Source organism: Centrocercus urophasianus, unplaced genomic scaffold (genome assembly GCF_019232065.1).
Source record: "Centrocercus urophasianus isolate 14NV4802_14NV808 unplaced genomic scaffold, USGS_Curo_1.0 seq_10, whole genome shotgun sequence".
NCBI lineage: Eukaryota > Metazoa > Chordata > Aves > Galliformes > Phasianidae > Centrocercus > Centrocercus urophasianus.
Window position 1 is genome coordinate 46,260,557 of NW_024884142.1, and position 21,830 is coordinate 46,282,386.

General features: G+C 36.6%; 1 protein-coding gene across 3 annotated transcripts in view; it reads left to right on the forward strand.

Annotated features, from left to right (window-relative positions):
- Nucleotides 1-21,830, forward strand: part of LAMA2 (laminin subunit alpha 2) — a 327,292-nt gene that overhangs the window by 199,917 nt on the left and 105,545 nt on the right. For all 3 annotated transcript variants that reach the window (XM_042821492.1, XM_042821497.1, XM_042821505.1), the window contains exons 20-27: nucleotides 698-804; nucleotides 4,478-4,658; nucleotides 8,122-8,258; nucleotides 11,300-11,536; nucleotides 14,408-14,551; nucleotides 16,243-16,422; nucleotides 17,178-17,366; nucleotides 17,462-17,697. In XM_042821492.1, the coding sequence (XP_042677426.1) occupies nucleotides 698-804; nucleotides 4,478-4,658; nucleotides 8,122-8,258; nucleotides 11,300-11,536; nucleotides 14,408-14,551; nucleotides 16,243-16,422; nucleotides 17,178-17,366; nucleotides 17,462-17,697 (1,411 nt within the window). The remainder of the gene's footprint in view (nucleotides 1-697; nucleotides 805-4,477; nucleotides 4,659-8,121; nucleotides 8,259-11,299; nucleotides 11,537-14,407; nucleotides 14,552-16,242; nucleotides 16,423-17,177; nucleotides 17,367-17,461; nucleotides 17,698-21,830) is intronic.

The following is a 21,830-nucleotide window of genomic DNA, read 5'->3' on the forward strand; positions in this document are numbered from 1 at the left end:
GTTGAAAAAAAGACAACACGTAGTCAGGGTAGTGCAAGAAGGGAAAATGTGGGCTGGGCCTGTTTCAAATAGTAGACTGGTAATAAATATAGCGATGAGGATTCATGTCTCTGTGGAAAAAATGACAGAGAAGCCTGCTCATCGTAATGGAATTGGTGTCTGTATGGTCATAGTCCCTGTGACATGTGATAACATCTCTCCATTCCCTACTGGGTATGCTGCATGCTAAAAGATTTGTGATCTAAGGGCATAAAGGGTGATAGAAAGCATCTCCAAAACTTCTTCTCAAATATGAAAATGCAGGAAGCAAAACTTTTTTTCTATAATAAACAGAAGTTTCTTTTTCACTGCTTTTTAAAAATCCTTAGGTGATTTGTGTCATGGGTTGGACTGGTTGTTTGTCATTTCCTCTGTGAGCCCTAATGCTGTTTTGGAACAGAGGTACTTGGAGTGGCATATGAGGAGATTTTTTATGAAGTGGAAACAAAATTTCTCAGTGCAATAATTTGGAGTAGAATTCTGCATTTCAATGGGTAGGTAAATGCTGATTGTCAGTGTCCGAGCATTCCTCAGTTCTGCATTCTTGAGTTTGTCCAGATGGCAAAAACCACGCTGTTAAAATTTGGCTGTTAAAGTCAGAATCAGTAGTGTAAGTGTACTGGAAACATATCAACAGTTCCTTCTTTCTCCTCTGTAGCCTGCCATTGCCATGTCAATGGATCCATCTCAGAGGTCTGTGACTCTCAGACTGGCCAGTGTGAGTGTAAACCCAACGTGATTGGGCGCCGGTGTGACATGTGCAAGGTGAGTGATGAGGAACCGTGGATGTTTCAGTTTGCTTCAGTCTGGTGTTAAAATGGGTTTCTTTTGTTTTGTTGTTGTTGTTTCACTTAAGGAACAAATAGGAATTGTTTTTGTGTATGGGGAGAATATATAGAAAATGGTTACTTAATGTTCTTCAAAGCTTTTCTGGAATGAAACAAACAACAAAAGTAAATCTCCCTTTGCACTCAATCAAAATAAGCCTCACTGTATGTACAAATACGTATTTTTGTATGGTAAATATATTTTATATTTAGAATAGAATGTTTAATAAAAATAAGTAGGAATATTGCAGGTCTGGAAAAATTTTTCTGTGAAGAAAGTCATGAAATATCTGTTAGAATCTGGTGTTCAAAAAAAGCAAATTGATTGTTTATCCTTACCATGAATATTCTGCTTTTACATTCTTTTTCTCAGGAATTCTTTTGGTATTTTTCAAATACTGTTTTTCAAATACTTTTTTGGTGAAAATATCTTTTGTCTTGATGTTGTTTTGCTGTCGTGTGAGTCACTGCGAAAAAAACCCCAACAATGTCTTTCATGAACTTTCACAGAAAGATTTCTTTAGGCTCCTCAGGAATATCTTATAACCGGCTGAACGTGTCTTTGTTTCAGCATGAAGACTCAAGGGTTAAGTCTGTCCTCAGAACACCCTGTGTGTGTGATTTAAAGCACATAAATAATTGTGCAGAAACCAAAAGGATTGTTTCGCCCTTTAAGCTGCATAATTTTTTGAAGTGGTATTCTAAGGGAGCACACTTTCATTTCAGCATTATTTAAATAGTCTATTCAAAGAAATATCAGTAGTATCAATGGAACTTGCCACATACAGTATAATATACACATAAAATATGCCGATAATTATTGGTAATACAAAATCAGCTGCTGTTAGGAATTAATCTTTGTTTATTACTGCCTACATTCCTGTACTCTTTTATTTGGTGCAGTTTCATTTCCTCTGCTTTCTAACAGTGTTTACTTTTCATTTTTAAAGCCCAGCTACTTCTGGGCCCCAGATAAACGATTTTGTATACCCTGTGGCTGCAGTGCCTTAGGATCCATGTCACTGCAATGTGATATGTCAGGAAGATGTATCTGCAAATCACGATTCACAGGCAAACGCTGTGAAATCAGCAGACAGGTGCCTAAATTGAAAGAAAGTGCTCAAAGCAGTCAGCAGATTCGAGTCCCCCCTCGGAGATGGGGCTTCAGCAGTGCCAGTGGGTGCCCACGGGGTGCTTACCAGCCTGCCGCTCCGGTAATCAGAAACTGTGTGCATCGCATGGGCTGAAACTTCGTATTTGCTTGTGGTGGTGTTTTTTTGTTGTTGGTTGTTTGTCTGTTTATTTTTCCACTTAATTTTAAAGAAATGTGCTTCGATACACAGAATTAACAAGGAAAGACAGTGCTCTGTTCTTGGTATTCCCCACATCCGAAGTTGCATAGGGCAATTAACCAAACAGGCCAGAAGTCAAATAACAGAGTAATTCCAAAAGCAGCACAATCAACAGTAGTGTGCATGAAATATGTGGGTGCTGTTCATACATCAGTGTAATCAGTAGGATATTCCTGGCCTTCAATAGAGCAAGACTTCCTCCTCTAATGATTCAAGAATAAAGGGCTAGGAGCTCATGAGAAGAATCATCACCAGAGGTAAAATGTGAAGATCTAGTCTTGAAATATCAAACACGCCAGGTGTTAAAAGTTCTCATTTGTGAATATGGGCAGTCTTCAGACAGTTTTAATTTTTAACCAGAACAAGTGCAAGCTATTTGAATACGATTCCCAAAATAATAGAAATATTCCTCCTCGCATGTCAACAAAACAGCTTATTTCCTAAAATTATATATTAATTATGGTACAACTGCTTCTAACTGAGCAGTGTTTTAAGTAGTTTGCTTTTTTTTCCTCCTGCAACCCAAGACGTCCATAAATCAGATTGAAAAATAACTGCCAGTATTTTGTTTTCCTCAGTCAGGTTCAAGGACTCATGCTTTATTTGCTCATATGGATTCCTTTGGAAAATGTGAACTTTTACCCATTTAACATAACTGTATTGACCACACAAATGTTTAGAATACACTGGTGCAGGATCAAATATAGTACAATATTCAGAAGATACTATGTTTCTTTGTTGTCATCCATGATCCTATCGTTCAATAGATGTGACTCTCAATTTATGTATAAAAAAGGCTGGCCAGGGGTTCAGCCTGGAGTCTCATCTTGGTAGCTTGCATGACTGATCAAAATGTCTTTCATTGAACAGAACCCAGCATGCTGGTGATCTTTTCTTCATTCACGCATTGTGGAGTGCTAGTGATCAGGCTGTTTTTCTGTTTTTCACCCTATAAACAGAATTTATTACATCCTATCAAACTTTCTTTTGAGAGCTGATCTGCATGCTGTGCATTTGTTGCTTCACTATTAATCTGATTGTCTGTCCTGAAGATTTTGCATATTTACATTTCAGTACATTTTCTTGTGTAATAGAAATCTTCAGAGATACACTGTATATTTAATTGAACCTTGAAGTTTAATTACATGGATTAGAATAATCTTTTCTCTCTGATGCACAGTATTTTGTCATGCTGAGGTATGTAATTTACAAAGCATTTCATTGTAGAAACTGGAAATGAGAATCAGGGTAATTCTTTATTATATGTATAATAAAGTGTTTGCTTAGTTTCTAAGTTTCTTCAGGCCAAATTCTGACTGTAGGTACAATCCCTACATTGATCTATTGATACATATCAATAGATTCCCTCTAGGAATGTGGAACATCAATGTTAATCTTAGAGTTCAGATTTGTGGACTTTGGAACCCTGACAAAGTCTCTGAGATTTCACCTACGCAGGTTAGGAGTTTAACTGTGGGAACAAATCCATGAGAATCTAAGTCAGTACATCTCCACTGATTTGAAAAATCTGTGCCGATTTGTACTAGTCAAAAAATCTAACAGCAAATGGCTGAGCTGCCCAGCAGCACATTGTAAAAATAAATATATTTCACTTCAGTCCGTTTATAATCATTAGCAGTTAATTATTTTTAAAAACAGGTAATTCTTAATAGCTTGTAATGCAAATACATCCTATCTGTGTTCATCTAAAGTTATTCTAAGAATCATTCAGAAGAAATGCCCTTGAGTTACAGAATGTGTACAGGTAGTGCCCTTGATCAAAGGAGACAGAATCTTCTTGTCCAGTCTTTCTGGTTGAACCACTGTCCGTTTATAGCAGAGAATTTGAATTCACTTTCTTAGTAACCAATCCTGCCTAACATAATCTTACAATCCTCACACAGTGCACATAGATGACTCAGGCCTTCTATTTAAGTAGGAAATTTCTGAAAGCCAGTCTGAAGACTGTACATAACAACCTTCTTGAAATTGTATATATGGAAATGTAACCTTGTACAAAGTGTACTGTCCAGAGAACGTTTGTTATAATAGCAGTTAACACTCCGAAATCTTTAGTCCTTTTGAGCTGTGTAGCTGTTTAGTGCCCTTGCCAGTTTTACCTCTACAATTCTGTTTAAGAATTACAGAATCAACAGAAAAAGAAAGGATCACTCTGCTATCCACAGGCACTCAGCTTTTCATCTTTTCCCAGTAATCTTTCCATGTACTAACTGCTCTTCTTTCCTTTCTTGGTGGCAGCCTGAAACGTTTGGCTTACAGTCTTCCAGAGGATGTGTTCCCTGCAACTGCAACTCTTTTGGTTCCAAATCCTTTGATTGTGATGGAAATGGACAGTGTTACTGCCAGCCAGGAGTGACAGGGAAGAAGTGTGACCACTGTGCTCATGGATTTTACAACTTTGAAGAAGGAGGCTGTACTCGTATGTAAATACTTCATGGCCAATTGCAAGTTTATTTATTTATCTATATATGTATTCGTTTTCTTACTAAGTTGGCTGGTTGTGGATTGCCTAACAAATTTTCCTGACAGGCAGTCATTTTCATGGGCAGCCCTGTAAATCTGTCCATTGGCAAAGAGAATAACTGGCAAGAACAAAAGACCCAAGGTATTTCTGCTATTTTAAAATTAATTTATGTCTAATCTTCCATGGATAGCTGGAACAGAAGTGTCCTTTTGTCCAAGCACTGTCCTTACAAGTTTGATTCTCTTTTATTAAATTCTGTTATATTTAGAATCTTGTTTACTTGTATACTTTATCTGAAAACCTTGTTGCACACAAAAATACCTCTGCTATGTTCCATGTGTAAGCACAGTAAAAGTATTCTCCTCTAGATGCTGAAATTATAGCATCATCATGAAATATTTCCAGTTACTACTTTGTGTTTGTTTTTTTGGACGTAAGGTCAAACACTGAAATGAACACTCCCTGTCCTTAAAGTAGTGCAGATGGCTAGGTCAAAAAGAATCTAACCACTGGTTCCTTCACAGAGAAATATCTATCTTTGCTAACAGGTCTCTACTTTTAATGTTTCATAAATTAGTTTAGATCTGGTCACAGGAGGCATAGTTAATTGTCTAGAGTATTGGCATGCCAGAGTGGCAATGGCCCCACAATGTTCCTTGCTGATGGCAGAATGCTACCAAGCTGAGGATATTGCTGCTAATTTTCTTCAGGTCAGAGCTGTAGAGTATTCTTTCTAGCAGCAGGAATGGTCTTCCCAAGTATTCTAATCCTCCTCCTTTTCCATAGGGAATAGCAGCACAAGTAACAAGCCTAGCTCTCTGCTTTTCTTTCTTCTTTAGCTTTAGTATGGAAGAAGCATCTGCATTTTGAGACCCATACCTGTACAGCAAAATTCAATTTCATCTGTTCTATTGACGCAGAATCATAGAATGCCCTGGGTTGAAAAGGACCTCAAAGATCATCTAGTTTTAACCCCCTTGCCATGGGCAATATCACCAACTACTAGAACAGTCTGCCCAGAGCCTCATCCAGCTTGGCCTTGAATGCCTCCTTGGGCAACCTGTTCCAGTGCATCAACACCCTCTAAGTGAAAAACTTCCACCTAACATCTAACCTAAATCTCTCCTGTCTCAGTTTAAAACCATTCCCCCTTGCCCTGTTTACCCATGTAAACAGTCCCCCTCCTCTTCTCCAAGCTAAACAAGCCCAGTTCCCTCAACCTTTCTTCATAGTCCATCGCTCTGATCATCTTAGTGGCCTTCCTTTGGCTCCAGTCCTGGACACAGTACGCCAGATGGAGCGTAACAAGAGCTCAGTAGAGGGGATAATCACCTACCTCTCCCTATGATCACTCCTCTTTTAATGCAGCCAAGGAGATAGTTGGCCTTCTGGGCTGCAAGTGCACACTGTTGGCTCTTGTCCAGCTTCTCATCCACCAGGACCTGCAAGTCCATTTCTGTTGCTCTTCTTCCCCCAGTATATGACTTGAGCCAGAGTGGTTTATAGTTCACAACTGAAAATTTTACTCTATGGTATTGTCTGACATGTGATGGAAGGGGCAAGAAAATATTTACCATGTTGTAAAGTTGGCACTATGGAAAAGGGAAAGATTGGTTCACAAACTTACTGCTGAGAAAGCTGGAAGTAAATTGCGAACAATAAGTGAAGTCCTAAAGTTCTTAGCACATATTGGAGAGAAAAAATTGATGTAGATGATCTTCATGATTACACTCTTATAGTAACATTTTGCAATTTAAAAGCACATCGCTCATTGTGAAATGTTACAAAATGTTGCTAATTTCATACAGTTGGAGGGGGAAGATGAGAACGCAATTTACACATTTTCACATTACGTTTTTAACTGCCTTCCTGATAAACATGGAAAGACTGAGTTTAGTGCAAAACTAAATAATATTTTAAATAGAAATGTATCTGCCTAAGTTCATCAAGTATTTTAAATAACCTCAACAGATTTTTAGAAGTTTCAAAGTGAATATAACAGATGCAAAGGTTTTTTCTTTTTTTCTTTTCAAACTGCTGCTTTGTTCCATGTTTATTTTAGCAAGTCTTTTGCTATTTCCTTCATATGACCAAAAAAAAAAAAGAAAAAGGGAATTAAAGAAAAAAAAGAAAAGAAAAAAAGAAAAAGGAATTATGAATTATATATTATTTTAAAAGAAAAAGGAATTATGAATCGCAGAGAAAACTCAGAAATTTAATGGAAGTGTATCAAATCATGCTTGAAGAAAGTGCACAAAAATGAATACTAGAATTGCAGCCAAGTATCTAATAAAATATTAGACTTCTATATCTAGCATTTATCCAAAAGAAATATAAGTTGATTTTTCTTAGGCAATAAAAAAAACCCTGAAGCTTCATCAGTTAGATCAGTTATTACTGACACTCTAGCAACAAACAATACAAAATAAATTTCCCTTTAACTAATTTTTGCAACAAATGTGTTGTATTTTTTCCGCATTCTTTTAAATAATTACATTTGTACAAACAAAGAAATGTTGTTCTATTACATTTTCTGCTCCATACCTTTTGAACCAGTTTTGTCTAAGAACTGTACTTCCATAAAGTTTGCAAAAGTTTCAGTCTCACAATGACAGATGTACTTCTGAAACATCTTGATGTGCCAAAAGACTGTATCACGTTTTCATATCACATCTGTCATGACTGGATCTAAACTTACTTGCATCAGTTACCTCATTTTGGGAACATTTATGGGGAAAGGTAAAGAATCAGTTCTTATCTGAACTATGAATATGAGTTCTATCTATGCACATCTTCCAAGTAAATCTGGATAATAAGAGTAGAATAGAATAGTTGAGTTGCAAGAGACCTTCAAAGATCATCTAGTCCATATCAGGGTTAAATATGTACTACTGTGGGCAATATTCAAATGTCTTTTTGAACACTGACCTCATGGGGCAACACTGATGTGTGGGATAACAAAATATTAGTTATAAAGGCAATAAACACAAACCCAGCCCTCTGCAATAGGGGATCATTTTACTCTGCCTGATACCAAGGGGCTGATTAACACTCAGAGAGTGATAGTTTGCTTGTGATACTTTTGCTGTGATCTCTGGGATAATGTTGAGGGTGAGTATGAAAATAAATATACACTGGTTCTGTTCTTCAGAATGATGAAGTGTCTTGTGCCTCTTCATTTAGACACTTTTAATCTTTGTCACCAATGAGTTGTTCACCTAATAATGCGTTAATATCAAAGGCCCCTTTTGGAACCGCTTCGAAAACCAAATTTGTTTCATTGAATAACACCTGCCAAGAATTACAGTTTCACGTGAAAACACCGTTCTCCTGATAAAGCTTGTAGTAGAAAAGAAGTCCTTGATATATAAGGGGGTAACTTTCACTTTGCTCTGCTTTATTTCTGTTTCCCATTAAGCCTGTGCCTGTTCACAATTTGGTAACAACTGTGATCCCATCAGTGGCCGCTGTATCTGCCCCCCCAACACTATTGGAGAGATGTGTGACAAGTGTGCACCAAATCACTGGGGCCATGACATTGTACATGGTTGCAAGGTGAGTGGATCTCTCTTTTCTCTGTCACTTCATTCCCATCGGATAATATAGTAGTTTGTAGGTAGAATAAAAATTTAGGCTTGTAAATCATTGTTTGTTCCTCCATTAGAGGTTTTAGTGTCAATCAAACTATGGTATAAATGTTGGTGATCAATTACTGAGCTGTATTTAATTACTCCCTCTCTCAGGTTTCTAGCCTGTAACACCAAACACCCTATTTATACTGTAGTGCTGTCATGCTGAGTTTGTATACTGATTTTCTAGCTACAGCTGAATTTAACATGTTTAAGGAGATTTCCATATTTATTAGTTTCAGAGTTAATTATTTCTCCCCACAGCGTTTAGTATGATGCTACATTTTGGTATTAGGAGAAAAGCAATGTAGATAGCAGTCTAATGTTTTAGCTGTTGCTGATTAATGCTGTGCAGAGCCAAGGACATTTGTTTCCTCTGCTTCTCCTATTGTCCTGGCAACAAGGGGGCTTGGAGGAGCTGGATGGGGACAGAATGAGGACAGGTGACTTAAACTAGCCAAAGGGATATTCCATACTGTATGACGTCATGAAGAAGGAAAGTTTAAAAAAGGTGTGTGGGGGGGAAGTGTTCATTGGCTGAGCTGCTGCTGCCCAGGAACTAGCTGGGCATGGGTCAATGGGTGGTGAGCAATAGCTTGTGCATCACTTATTATATCTATATATGCAAAGAGAGAGATTTATGTACGTGATTGTCATAGCTATTATCCCTTTTTCCTCTTCCTTAGTTAATAGTTTTATCTCAGCCCGTGAGTCCTACTTTGTTTTTTCTCGTTCCCTCCCCATCCCAATAGAAAGTTGGGGGGAATGAGCAAATGACTGTGTGGTGCTGAGCCTCCTGTCAGGTTAAACCACAGCACCACAGTATTATATAATGCAGAAATGTGTAACTGCAGTAATTGACCTTACCTTTGCAGAACAAGTTTACTTTGGCCCTAGTTTTGATGTTAGTGGGAAGACATACTTGAATTTTACTTTATAAGGCCTTTGACTTGTGCATAAAGAGACAGTGGAGAAGGAAAGAAACTGCTGCCTTACCCATAAAATGTACTTTCTTCCTATTTCCTTAAAAGGGAAATAATTCTTCTTACTTTCCTCTAAATCCTTCTTATTCTAGTTTTTGGCAGTTATGAAAGTCTTAAAAGGGGAGTAAAGAGGGACAAGAAGAAGGAAAATAATAATATGTCAAATAGGTCTTGAAAGTTGTTGATAATGTCAAGTTGAAGTTGAACAGAGTTGTATTTGGTTGAGGTTGAATACTAGTGATAGTGAATACTGTGCCAAGTTTAAATGTCTCCTTCTTTCTGCCTTTATCATTAATGATGAGGCATTCATATACTGCTGCAATTACTTCAGAAAAACTATTCTGTCTGAACATGGTCATATACCACTAATGTGCTTTCTTAAAAGACTGTCATGTAGCTCAGGTTGCAAACTAATTATTTCTATATGTATGGAAAACTCCTCTTGTGAAACCTCTGCTGCACTGCTGTGATACAGATTCCCGGCTTCTGAAGCCAGCCTATAATGAGGTTGAAGACCTCTGTTTGAGCTCTGGAGTGTATCCTCTTATAGTCTTTTATGTGGGCACATTAATATGGCAGTTCCATGGCATCGGCTAAATTAATAATGATCTGTCAGCCTACATCTCTTTCAGTAATTTCTGAAATTTCAGCAAAGTGAGATCTCCTACTCACACTCTTTGTAGATTTCAGTGCTGTTGTAACTCAAGAGGGTAGAAAGTGTTGCATTAAAAATTGTTTGCTTGCAAAACAAACATAATGTTTGATTGCAGTTTATGTATTGATATTGCACACTGAACTACTTCAGTGTATGATGAAGAATTTGTTTTCTAAGCTTTACTTTCAAATATATATTGCAGAACAAAGTTCTTTCTTGCAGAAGGTTTTATTTCTTTGGTTAGATAGTAGTTTAGCAGTCTAATATGTAACTAGTAGTTAAACAGTTTATCTTGCATTCAGTAAAAATTTAAGTTGAATTTTTCCTACATATAATTACCTTCTTTAGAAATGGTCATTTCAGAGGAGAAAAAAACATGCTGTAAGTATTCATACAATAAACAGTTTTTTATATAAACTGAATCCGCATTTTCTTCAGCTCTTTTTTGGCTTTGTATCCTTAATTTTAGTAAGTCTATCCATGTCAGTTACTGTGGTAACCTGTACTGCTGGCACTGGGTTTGCTATTGCAAGCGGAAATTCTTCATATGAAATTCTTGTCACGTCAATGATCAGAGTAAATGTCCTGGAGTAACTTTGTTGTACAGTCATAGTTCTGAAGGATTTTTCTGTTCTTTGGGAGACTGCAGCTTCCCCAGGTACTTGCTTCTGTACTCAATATCTAGACCCCTTGGCAAATCACCTATTTCTTTCCTTACTTGCCTGCAGAAACTCTCTTTCTGTAAGCAAATTTACTTCTCATTACACCAGAAGACAAAATATCTGTCAATTGCCATTTAAATTGCTGTTATCTAAGAGTCCTGTTAGTAAAAAGAAGATAGTTACCTGCCTTGCCTTAGTAATAATCATTGCAATAGATTCCACCGGGACCACTGCCCCTGAGAGTCTCCAATTTTAGCAAAAGTGTCTGAACATGTCCTGTATCAGACATTCATAGTAAGGAGTTTTTGGAGGTCACTAACGTTTCATAAGTTAACTTTAGCTGCAGAGCATGCCAGTGCCCTACATTCTGTTGGATTTTTCATTTCAGTTTTGAATTTACCAGTGATAGATTAAATATGTTCAGGAAGAACAGAGTGTTTCTAAGTGTATTTAGTGTAATTTTTTTGTCTATTTAGTGTAATTGCTTGACCTTTGTTGAATAAAGATAAAAGCCTATTTTAATAATTCAGATGTTGTCTTTGGACACAGGAAGTGTAAGAATTCTATCAGTACTTGAAAGATGTGTGACGTTTTGTTCTGGTGGGTTTGTTTGTTTGTTTTTCCACATGCTCAACTGCAATTTTCTTCTTGTTTTTCTTCTTTTCAGCCATGTGACTGTAGCCTCATTGGAGCCTTAAGTTCTCAGTGTGACTTAAATACAGGCTGCTGCTTCTGCCGCCCTGAATTCTCTGGGGATAAATGCACTGAGTGCAGGTTGGGTTACTGGAATTATCCACAATGCATTGCTTGTCAGTGTGTCCTGTCTGGCACTGATCCACGGAGCTGTGATACAGATTTGGGCACATGCTCATGTGTTAATCATACTGGCCAATGCAGCTGCAAGGTAGGGCAATGAAGACTATAAGCTGATCTCATATCTGCTGTGAAATTTACTCCAAAATTCTTTGACATTTATACTTGTCTACTTCTACAGTGTGTGCAAACAAATCTAGTTGTCTGTCATAGAACATTTGCTATTTGTTGTGAGGGGAGTCTTACATAAAGATTTTACAACTCATCTATTGCTTTTTCACATGCTAACACTCGTTATCCTTAGGCTCTCCTCTCCCTTTGTATTTCTTCCTGGTCTTGCAGAACAAAATGTCTCTAATTTAAACGTTCAATACACTTGTTCAAACATCTCACAAATTAAAAGAAAAAACATCAGTAATAACAATATGCTACAGTGCTGGCTCATTTTAGTGAGTTTACTAAGTGAGAATCACCAACAGGTAAAATGAGTAGAATTCACTGCAGCAATATCTATTTTTTTCTGAGTAGATTGTGTACAATGTAAGACTACTAAAAAACTAACTTCGTGACTTCAGTAAGACTTTTGGTATCATCACCCACAGCCTTCTTGTTTGAAATTGTTCTGAGGAGAATTGCACACGTAGGTACATTGAAAATTGGCTGGATTTCTGGACCTAAGAAAAATTTTACATACAGTTGGTAGCCAGCAAGTAGAATACACCAGAGCTCATGTCTCAACAGTAGAAATACAGTCTGTGTGCTGCTTGAAAACTGAAGATACAAAGTCATGAATTCCAGCAAGGACACGGGAGATGGTAAGAACATGAAGGGGAACAACCCCAAGAGTTAGTACAATTTGGGAGGTAAAATGCTGAATAGGTATCTACTGAAAAGCACATATAGGTTATGGGAGATGACAAATCAAATATAAGCCAACTTTTCACTTTCATTGTGAGTCAGAAAATCCTCTTGGTTTGAGATGAGATTGGCCAGCAGATCAAGGGAAGTCTCATCCTAAAGTGTTGCACTTGGACTGCAGCAATCTGAGATATGTATAGAGTCGGGGAAGAACTCCTTGAAAGCAACCCTGCAGAGAATGACTTGGAGGTCCTGATGGATGAGAAACTGGACACGAGCAAGTAGTGTGCGTTTGTAACTTGGAAAGCTAACTGTGTTCTGGGCTGAATTAAAAAAGGGGTGGCCAGCAGAGAGAGGAAAGTGATTGTCCCCCTCTAGTCAGCTCTTGTGAGGCCCCATCTGGAGTACTGCGTCCAGGCCTGGGGTCCCCAGCAGAAGAAACACACAGAAGAGCTCTTGGAACAAGTCCAAAGGAGGGCCGCTAAGATGATCAGATGGCTCTCTGTGAAGAAAGGTTGAGGGAACTGGGCTTTTTTAGCTTGGAAAAGAGAAGTCTCTGGGGAGAGACTGAAAATGGCCTTAAGAGATTGCTTATGCAGTTGTGATTCAGGGACTGTCCTGACACAAAGAGTAAGCAAAATTCATGGGTAAGTTCAAAAGGTATAATTGCCAGGTAATTATTTCATTAATTAGACAACATTCACTTCATTCTGAGTTAAAGCATAGATTCAACAGAGAAACTATAAAATCAATTAGAGGAATGTACCTCTGGAGACTATTAAGGTCATCTCCTTCTTTAAAGGAGACTGCTGAGGTAATATTTCCAAGGATGAAGATTCCGTAAACAGTGTGAGAACTCCTTGGCCACGATACTGTTTTTTGGTACATTTGAATAGAACATGTCCTATTCTGTTTTCTAAATACTGATTCATTGGATGGTAGGACCATAAGGAAACTGAAGTGAAATGTTGATAAGCATTTTTTGAGGAAAAAGCTGTTTCTTGGACTGATGAGCAGTACTATATGTCCTATGTCATCCACAGAAATGGAAAAATAGAAGTTCTTCATTTTTTTTCAGACCTTCTTCAGTGCTTCAGCTCCACTAGCCATCTTGGTGACCGTTTTCTGGATTAAGTGCAGTTTAGTTTAAGTCTAGGTTTGGTTAACTTTTAACTTTGACTAACTTTTTTGAAAGACTTACGTATTGGAGGAGGAAGGTCTTTTACGGGGATAATCATTGCCATTGAAACCTGCTGTTATAGCAGGAGAAAATGGACTTGCAAAAGCTCAGAATCTTCTTTATTGGCCCCCACTTAAAGCATTAAAATTTAAGATAAATAGAATATATATAATAAGCACGTTTGTTCATAGTTGCACGTGGAAATGAGGTTAAAATGGTAAATCCCCAGGAAAAGTGTTGGTTTCCATTATAAGGTTTGGAAAGTTGATTTTCTTTCTTAGATTGACTTCTTGGTATTACTGTGAAGAAAAGGAGAAGAAAAAAAAAGAGAGAAAGAGAGAGACCACTGCTTTCATATTGGCTATTTTTTTTTCAGTACCTTGGTCTGTATAAAATGGCTTTAAAAGGCTGTGAATAAATTAATGCTTATCTAGCCTATCTAGGTTTGCTTTTTATTTGGACAAATTGAAAAATGGAAATAAAAGCAATGACATTATAACAGCAAAACATTTCAGCCTTGCTAATACAGTTCAGTGATGTGGAAAACAATCAGATGAAGAGGGGAAAGCTTTTCTCCACAATATTTCCATTAAAGTATGTTTCTCAGCAAGAATGTTTAGTACTGTAGCTTAAATGTTCTAACTAGTCAAAACTAATTCCTTTTAAACAAAAGCTTGGATTAATCCAGGCAGTTTCATGAGGACATATTGTTTTCTTATCAGTCATTTATTTAGCCTGCTGTATCCAAAGTACCATTTGATCTTTCTGTGTATGCAATTATCAGTAAGGAGCCAGTGGATGCTAAACGTTACCTAGTGGTAACTCCTTCAACTTATACCATTATTAATATTGTTCCATTTTCTTTTTCTTATTATTGCCTGTTAATTAAAGCTTGCATTATTTTTAATGTTCTCTCTATTCTAGGCCAATGTGGAAGGTGTCCATTGTGACAGGTGCAAGTCTGGCACGTTTGGCCTCTCTGCCAGAAACCCACTTGGCTGCAGCAGCTGCTATTGCTTTGGCTTGACTACACAGTGTAGTGAGGCAAAGGGGCTAATCCGCATGTGGGTGAGTAGGGAACTGCTGAGCCGTGTAATGAAATAATGTTGTTTCCTGCTGGCATATTTTAATCAAGCACTGAGAATTAGCTAGAAAATAGCCAAACATTTTAGCAGTCATTTTCCTCTCTATAATTTGAGAGAAGAGTAGTATCTTCCATTAGAATACCAGGGTCAAAGCATTACAGGTAAGTAGCTAAGAAAACTAGTGATATGTTAGCAGGTACCAAGTCAATGTAAAGCTGTTAAAATCTGGGAGCAGACAAGTTTGTCTGTCTGTGTATGGGGAAATGATGTATTTCAGTGCATTGTAACATAATCCCTGATATGTGATACACAGTTTATCCACATGTATTCTAGGGTCATAGATACTTGTCCAGGATAGATTTGCTATGGTCCAATCTTTTTATTTCCATTACTTTTTCTAAAATTGTTATTTTTAAAAGTGCTTAGTGAAGATGCTGCCATGTTTAGATCTGGGAATGGAAATCCCTTAGAGAAAAAAAAAAGAGCTCTCCACCTTCATGTGTAAAAGGATCTTGAGACCTATGTTAGACTGTCAAGTAAGACAGACTGAATGTCTCCGATTGATACGAGTGCAAAACACACACTGAGATCACTACCGTCCATCACATCACATGTGGCAGCAAAAAGAAATAGCACTTTTTAAACCTCCTGGTGATCTGGTTTGTCTCAGTTAATTTCCTCTCATATTTATACTCACATTTAAGCAAGTGTGTGTACACAGCTCATCTGGTTTTTGGCTCTGTGATGTAATACAGAATTGGAATTGATTCAGAGTTTTGATTGACACTGAATTCTTCCAGCGAAGAATCTTGTCCTGTATGACAATAAGACTTCTCAGAAATTCAAATGTGTTGACCCCTTTCTTGATGTCTCAAATACAGCTATGTCAGGAAAACAGGAAATCTCACACAGGGATAGCAATTGCCAGGGGTGTTTCTTGCCCAGTCAGTCCACACTGTAAATGGAAATAATGAAATACAGTAAATACAGCACAGAGCTTGGGAGAATTTCTCACAATCTGATTCCAAACCCTTGAACATCCTGTTGATGGACTGACTGTTAGGAATAAGATTTTACATTAGTTTTCTTTCCTCTAGGAGGCAGCAGTTTTGATATTGGTCCTTTTTGTGTTCACACATTTCCTGTGATACTTCTGTCTGAATAGAATTACTAAGACACATGTTAGAGTTTTTGATCAAAATTACCCATAACATTGCATGGAGGTACAAAAGGTCAGATGTTGTGTTCCACAGTCAAGTGTTCATGAGAAGTATGCTGCATTGTAATTCATTTTTCTCGTACTTAGAACAGAGGAAGCCCAAGACTAGAATAGTACTATGAAAATAATATAATCATATTAATGTAATTAATGGGATCTCACTTAAGAAACTCTTTCAGTCAGTGCTAATACATTCTTTTTAGATCAAGGGCAGAGTGCAAAATGCTTGAAAAAGACATCTTTATTATCAGTATTTCTCCATACCTGTTTTTTGACAAGTAGTTAGTGATGAGAAATGAAAAACAACTACATATGTGTATGTATGCATTTATGTGTATGTATGCATTTATGTGTATGTATGTGTTTTAAAGTGTTAAAAATTAAAGACAAACACTTATTTCCTTCGTGGGGAGAAATAGATTTGATTTTCTTATTATTATTTTGAATTTGCATAGGTGACCTTGAGGCCAGAGCAAATGGTTCTACCACTGGTGGATGAAAACCTTCACCAAAGCACTCTTTCAGGGATTGCATTCCAGCCCCCTGAAATAGTAGCAAATATAGAGCAGGTGATGCAGATTCTTCGTTCAGAACCTGTTTACTGGAGGCTTCCAGAGCAGTTTGAAGGACGAAAGGTAAATATTAAAATCCACTGAATATGTATGTGGCTTTTTTTTTTTTTTAATTATTTTTTATATTTGTATTTTACAATACATTTGTTTCTCATCTTCTGGGCATGTCATTACACTGTGGAAAGAACTTGTCTCCAGTATCATGGAGATCTATTAGTCTGTAACACCAACATTATTTTATAATAGACAGTTACTGTCAGTAACATGTATGAGTTTTCTACTGAACGAATTTTCTCATAAAAACCTTACTTAAGTAAAGTAAGCTTCATTAACTAATATATTTCTTGCAACTTTTTGTTTTTCTCCATTTTGCTACTTCTCCAAAATGCCATGTATTTTTAAGTTATGCAGGAGAAAATGAATGAAATAAACCTCCTATTGGAGGCTTATTATTATGCACCATGGTACTGATATTTATTTTATATTTTTGGTACTCTTTGGTTGAAGAGAGTTTACATGTGCCTTGCTCTAGACATAAATAACTGGGGATGCAAAGACAAATAAAATGAAAGAACAAACACTTTTTTTTTGTTGTTGTTTTTAATAGCACTGTAGAATAACAAATTACTGATCGGTACTTTCAAGCGCAGTCCCTATCCCCAGATGATTCTGCAAGCATGTAGTGCTATTTTGTATCACACATGCATTAATCAGGTTGTGTACAGGTGCTGAATGTATCTAGCTCCTACATATGCCCTGAGAATTATTTTTAGCCGAAAATGAGATTTATTTTTGTACTTTGTGTTTTGCTTTGTTAGCTGACTGCCTATGGAGGGAAACTAAAATATGCAATCTACTTTGAAGCACGAGAAGAAACAGGTTTTACTACTTACTACCCCCAAGTGATCATCAGAGGTGGCCCTCCCACTCATACAAGAATTATTGTCCGGCACATGGCTGCCCCTCTGATTGGACAGCTAACAAGGCATGAAATAGAGCTGACAGAGGTAATGTTCCTATCTGCTCTTTCACCTTATCATAAGCACTGGGTACTGTTTAATAGTCCTAATAATCTGGTTTTTTTTTTCTTACTGTTTTTCAGCACGAATGGGAATATTATGGTGATGGCCAAAGAGTGAGAAACATTGTACCCTGGGAATATCAGGATGACCCAACAGTAAACAAGACCATATCTCAGGCAGATTTCACATGGAAACGTTATGCAGATGACTCAAGGCCGAGTAGAGTTGTATCCCGGGAAGACTTCCTGAATGTGCTGTATGATGTGCATTACATTCTTATTAAGGCTACTCATGGCAACATCATGAGGCAAAGCAGGTAACTGCTTCATACAGTGGTCTGAAATAGTGTAGTAGTCAGAGATAAAGTGATAGAACTTCCTAACAGAATTTTTATTCAAATCATAAGCAGCTACTGAGAAGAGCGGAAGGATTTAGTATTCAGCATAACAAAAGACTGAGGGAAATGAATTTCTATTTGGTAGAAAATTTAAATCATCATAAGTAATCAAAATCTGTATTTTCTGGACCCTTTAATGGAAAACACATGGAAGTATACACATCCTGAAACAATCCAGAAGTATTTTTGAATAAATATCTTCTTTTTGGAAATATGCTGTTGTAATTAAACATAAATGAAAGAATTTTCTCTTGCAAGTTGAAACTAACTTAAATAGTAAAAAGGAACAGTGTGTTCCTTTAACAAAATGGAACTTAATCCATTATATTATATTCACTATTTTCTTTTTTACTTATTCATTAATAAATGTGATGATTAAAGAGAATGCCTACTAAATTTGAAGTGGGCAAGAAATTAGAAAGCAGTATAAATATATTGGACGGCAAAATAACAGGCACTGTACCAAAATTGGGCTGCAATCTAAAGGTCAAGCATAAGATTTTAAGCTTTGAAAGAAGTAGTCAGTTAAACAAAATAGATAAACAAGGAACAACTTCTTAGTTACCTGTTGTTTACAACATACTGCCAGATGAATGTGATTCAGTAATGGTATTGTCTAGAAATGTAAATATTGTACCTGAAATATAAGCAGGAACATTCTGTGAAGTACAAAGAATTAATCTTTTAATTAAAACCAACACCAGTAAAGTCAAAGCATCCAGTTTGGGATGCTCTGATTCAAGAAATAATGATTAAAGCATTCTGAGAAGAGTGAACAACATCAGAGATCACAAAACGTGGTCTGTGATGGAAGATGTAAAGAACCAAACTTGTGCAGAAGTTAGACATTTTCTTAAGATGCGTAAAATGTTGCCACAAAAAGAAAGAAAAGAATTAATTCTCTGTTTTCAAGGTGTTCACATTTAAAAAAGAAATGAGCTTCATCTTCATAATGAAAGATTTGCATTGGACATATGAAAAAATTTCCTGGGGGGAAAGAAGTTCTTCAATAGACTGTGTAGACTATTCTTGAAATTTTTGATGAGGAAATTGTTATATAAGCAAAAAATGTAATAGCAAGGAAGCAGAGATAATTGGAGATAAACCCGAGAGATCTCCAGAAGTCCTTACTATGATAGAAGTCGTAGAAGTGATAGGCTAAAATTATTTCTAGATTGTTAGGTTACAAATTTGTCTATAAGAACATTGCCTTTGGAGCTTATGAGAGTGAATAGTAGGAACAGGTATAATGCATCTTTGCAGTACTAACAGGAAACATAGAAATTGAATTTGAGTCTGACTTGCACTAGGCAGATACTAAGTATTAATGACAGATGCCATAAAAGTTTTACACTGAGATTTCATTTATTTTTGGCATAATCTGTTTAGTATGCTGTATTACAAGTATAAGGAATACCTATGGAAAAGAGGTATGTAACTCCAATATAACATGGAAAAATTTGAGGAGTATTCTCCATGTATTGTATCTGCTTTAGCTCACCCTTCCCTGAAGGAACTGCAGATTCTAGGTCAGCTGAGGAAGAAAAATCTGAATGCTATCTGAGTTCAAGGATTACAATAAAAGTTATTCAAATGGACTTCCAGCTTAATGATTTTGTTCTGAGATTCATGAGATCATAGTACCTGAGCTACACTTGCATTGTAGTATACCATTATTTCATCAGGGTTACCTAGTTAATGAGGCATGTAACAGAACAGAGAATGACTTCTGTTTCAGGGCAGGTTTGCAGAGTGGCACTTACCAAACCAAAATTGATTTTTATAGCATCACATTTCACAGTGTAACATTTTATATGATAGCAGGACTTAGTGAATAGTTCAGTTGTTTTCTCTGACAACTCTCCATCTGAAGTCAAAACCTGTAACAGAATATCAGTCTGGATTTTGTAGGTGGTTATATTGCAACAGATTTTTATGATCTACATATATTTATGTAAGTAACGCTCATCCCATGACATCTGAGTCCTTAAGCAGAAAATAATCATCAGGAGTATGTGATAATTCTTTTTCAAGGCAGTACCTTGACTGATTTTTAAGGCAGTTTTGCTTAAGATCACAAAGTACATTCCTCAGAATGTTCATAGAAACTAGTGAGATATTAACTTGAGTAAGAATTGAAAGCTTATATTAAAAGCAGGCTGTGAGACCCTCTAGAGGACAGTATTTAGGTATGTGCTCTACTTTAAACAAATGTTTAAATAGTGTCTTATACTTTCTAAATAAGGTTCTAAACTGGTAAAACTTCTCTTTCTGACTGTGCATAATAGAAAAGTATAAGGTAAAGAAAATGAGGATGGGATTGAGAACATACCATATGTGATGTTCTTTTATTTCAGTTTCAGATTAAAAAGATGTATATAAATGATAAGCTGTAGGAAAAGCATTTAAAATTCAAATTAGTATCAGAAGCTGAGAAAAGAAAAATAGCTTAGTCCCAGTATTGGCAATGTATTAGTTCTATTGCATAGCAGCAATGCTAATGTTTCAGGCTTGGTTGGGTTTTTTTGGTGTTTTTTGTTTGTTTGTTTTACTTTTGCTTCAGAGCTGCAGCATTACTAGTGATTTAGAGATTTCTGCTCAGAATATAAAGCCACAATTTTTCTCCCATAGTGTTCATTTTGTTGTCCTCATTTTCACATTCAGTACTGTACGTTGAAACATTTCTTTCATTAGATTTTGCTTTTCAGGCAACCAGGCTGTGATAATAAATTAGTTTCAATTGGAAATACACTTTCAATTTGACTGTTTTGAATTATTTCAATATCCCCAACACTGATCAGGTAGCAGCTAGTCTGCTTCCTATTAGCCACGTTCCAAGAGCCAGCCAAGCCTGACAGTCCTGAAGAAACATTTTCACAGAAACAACATGTAACTTTGTGAGCATATTATTATGTAAACTCAACTTTCTGACCAAAAATAGTTTTTTGCAGCACACCGACCATTGCCTCAGCCTTGAAGATGATGGGGAGGCAAATTTCATTTAGTTTTTCCGTTTAATGTACAGAGATCTCAATGTAAGTTTGTATTGACACATCAGATCTAAATCATAGAATCACAAGGTTGGAAATGACCTGTGAGATCATCTAGTCCAACCATCTCCTCATCACCATTGCCACCACAAGCACTAAACCATATCACGCAGCACGTCATCCAGATGCCTCTTGAACACTGCCAGGGACAGCGACTCCACCACCTCTCTGGGCAGCCATTCCAGTGCCTGACCATTCTCTGAGAGAAATAGTTATTCCTTATGTCTAAATGCTTTTGCCCTCTTCAGTCTTCTTTTTTGATCTGGCTTCATTTATTTGTTCTTTCAATTTCTTTGCTCTACTGAACTCATTTCTTCAAGTAGTAAGAAGAGAGCCCAGGGTTAAAGTTTCTAGATGATTTGGAGATTTTGCATTCACACAAGATATTAAAAGCTACATCTCTATTCAACTAAGTTCAGTCTCAAAAGTCTTGTTTATTTCAACAGTGAGCTTTTACTTTTCCCATAGTCATGTTGGCAGTGGTTCCTATGGGCCAAAGTGCCAGTGCAACTCAGTAATCAGTGTTTGGGAGTAAATGAGTTGGCTATGAATGTGAACAAGAGATGAGCATTTCTTTGACTTTCTCTGCATTAAACCTATGCACAGGCACATATATAGGCTGTAGCAGCACTATCTATATTTATTCAGCTAATTATTCACAAGCTTTTTGACATTTTCTCTTATGTGGACATTATGTTGGAGTCCCTAAAACTTAATACCATTCTGCCCTTCTTATTTATCAAAGATTTTCAGTAGTGGAGAGGTCAGAGTTGTCGGTAGGCAAGGATATTATTAACACAAACAAGTATTTCAAAAGTTACTACCATGAAACATACCCTTTTTGATAATACTGGATGGTTCTGTAGTAGGATTTTTTGGTTTTTTGTTTGCTTTAAATTGTTTGCTAGATTTCAATTATCTAGATGATCCTACAGATTTAAAAAAAAAAAAAAAAAAAAAAAAAAAAAAAAGTTATCTGACTATAGATCTTAAAATTCCTGA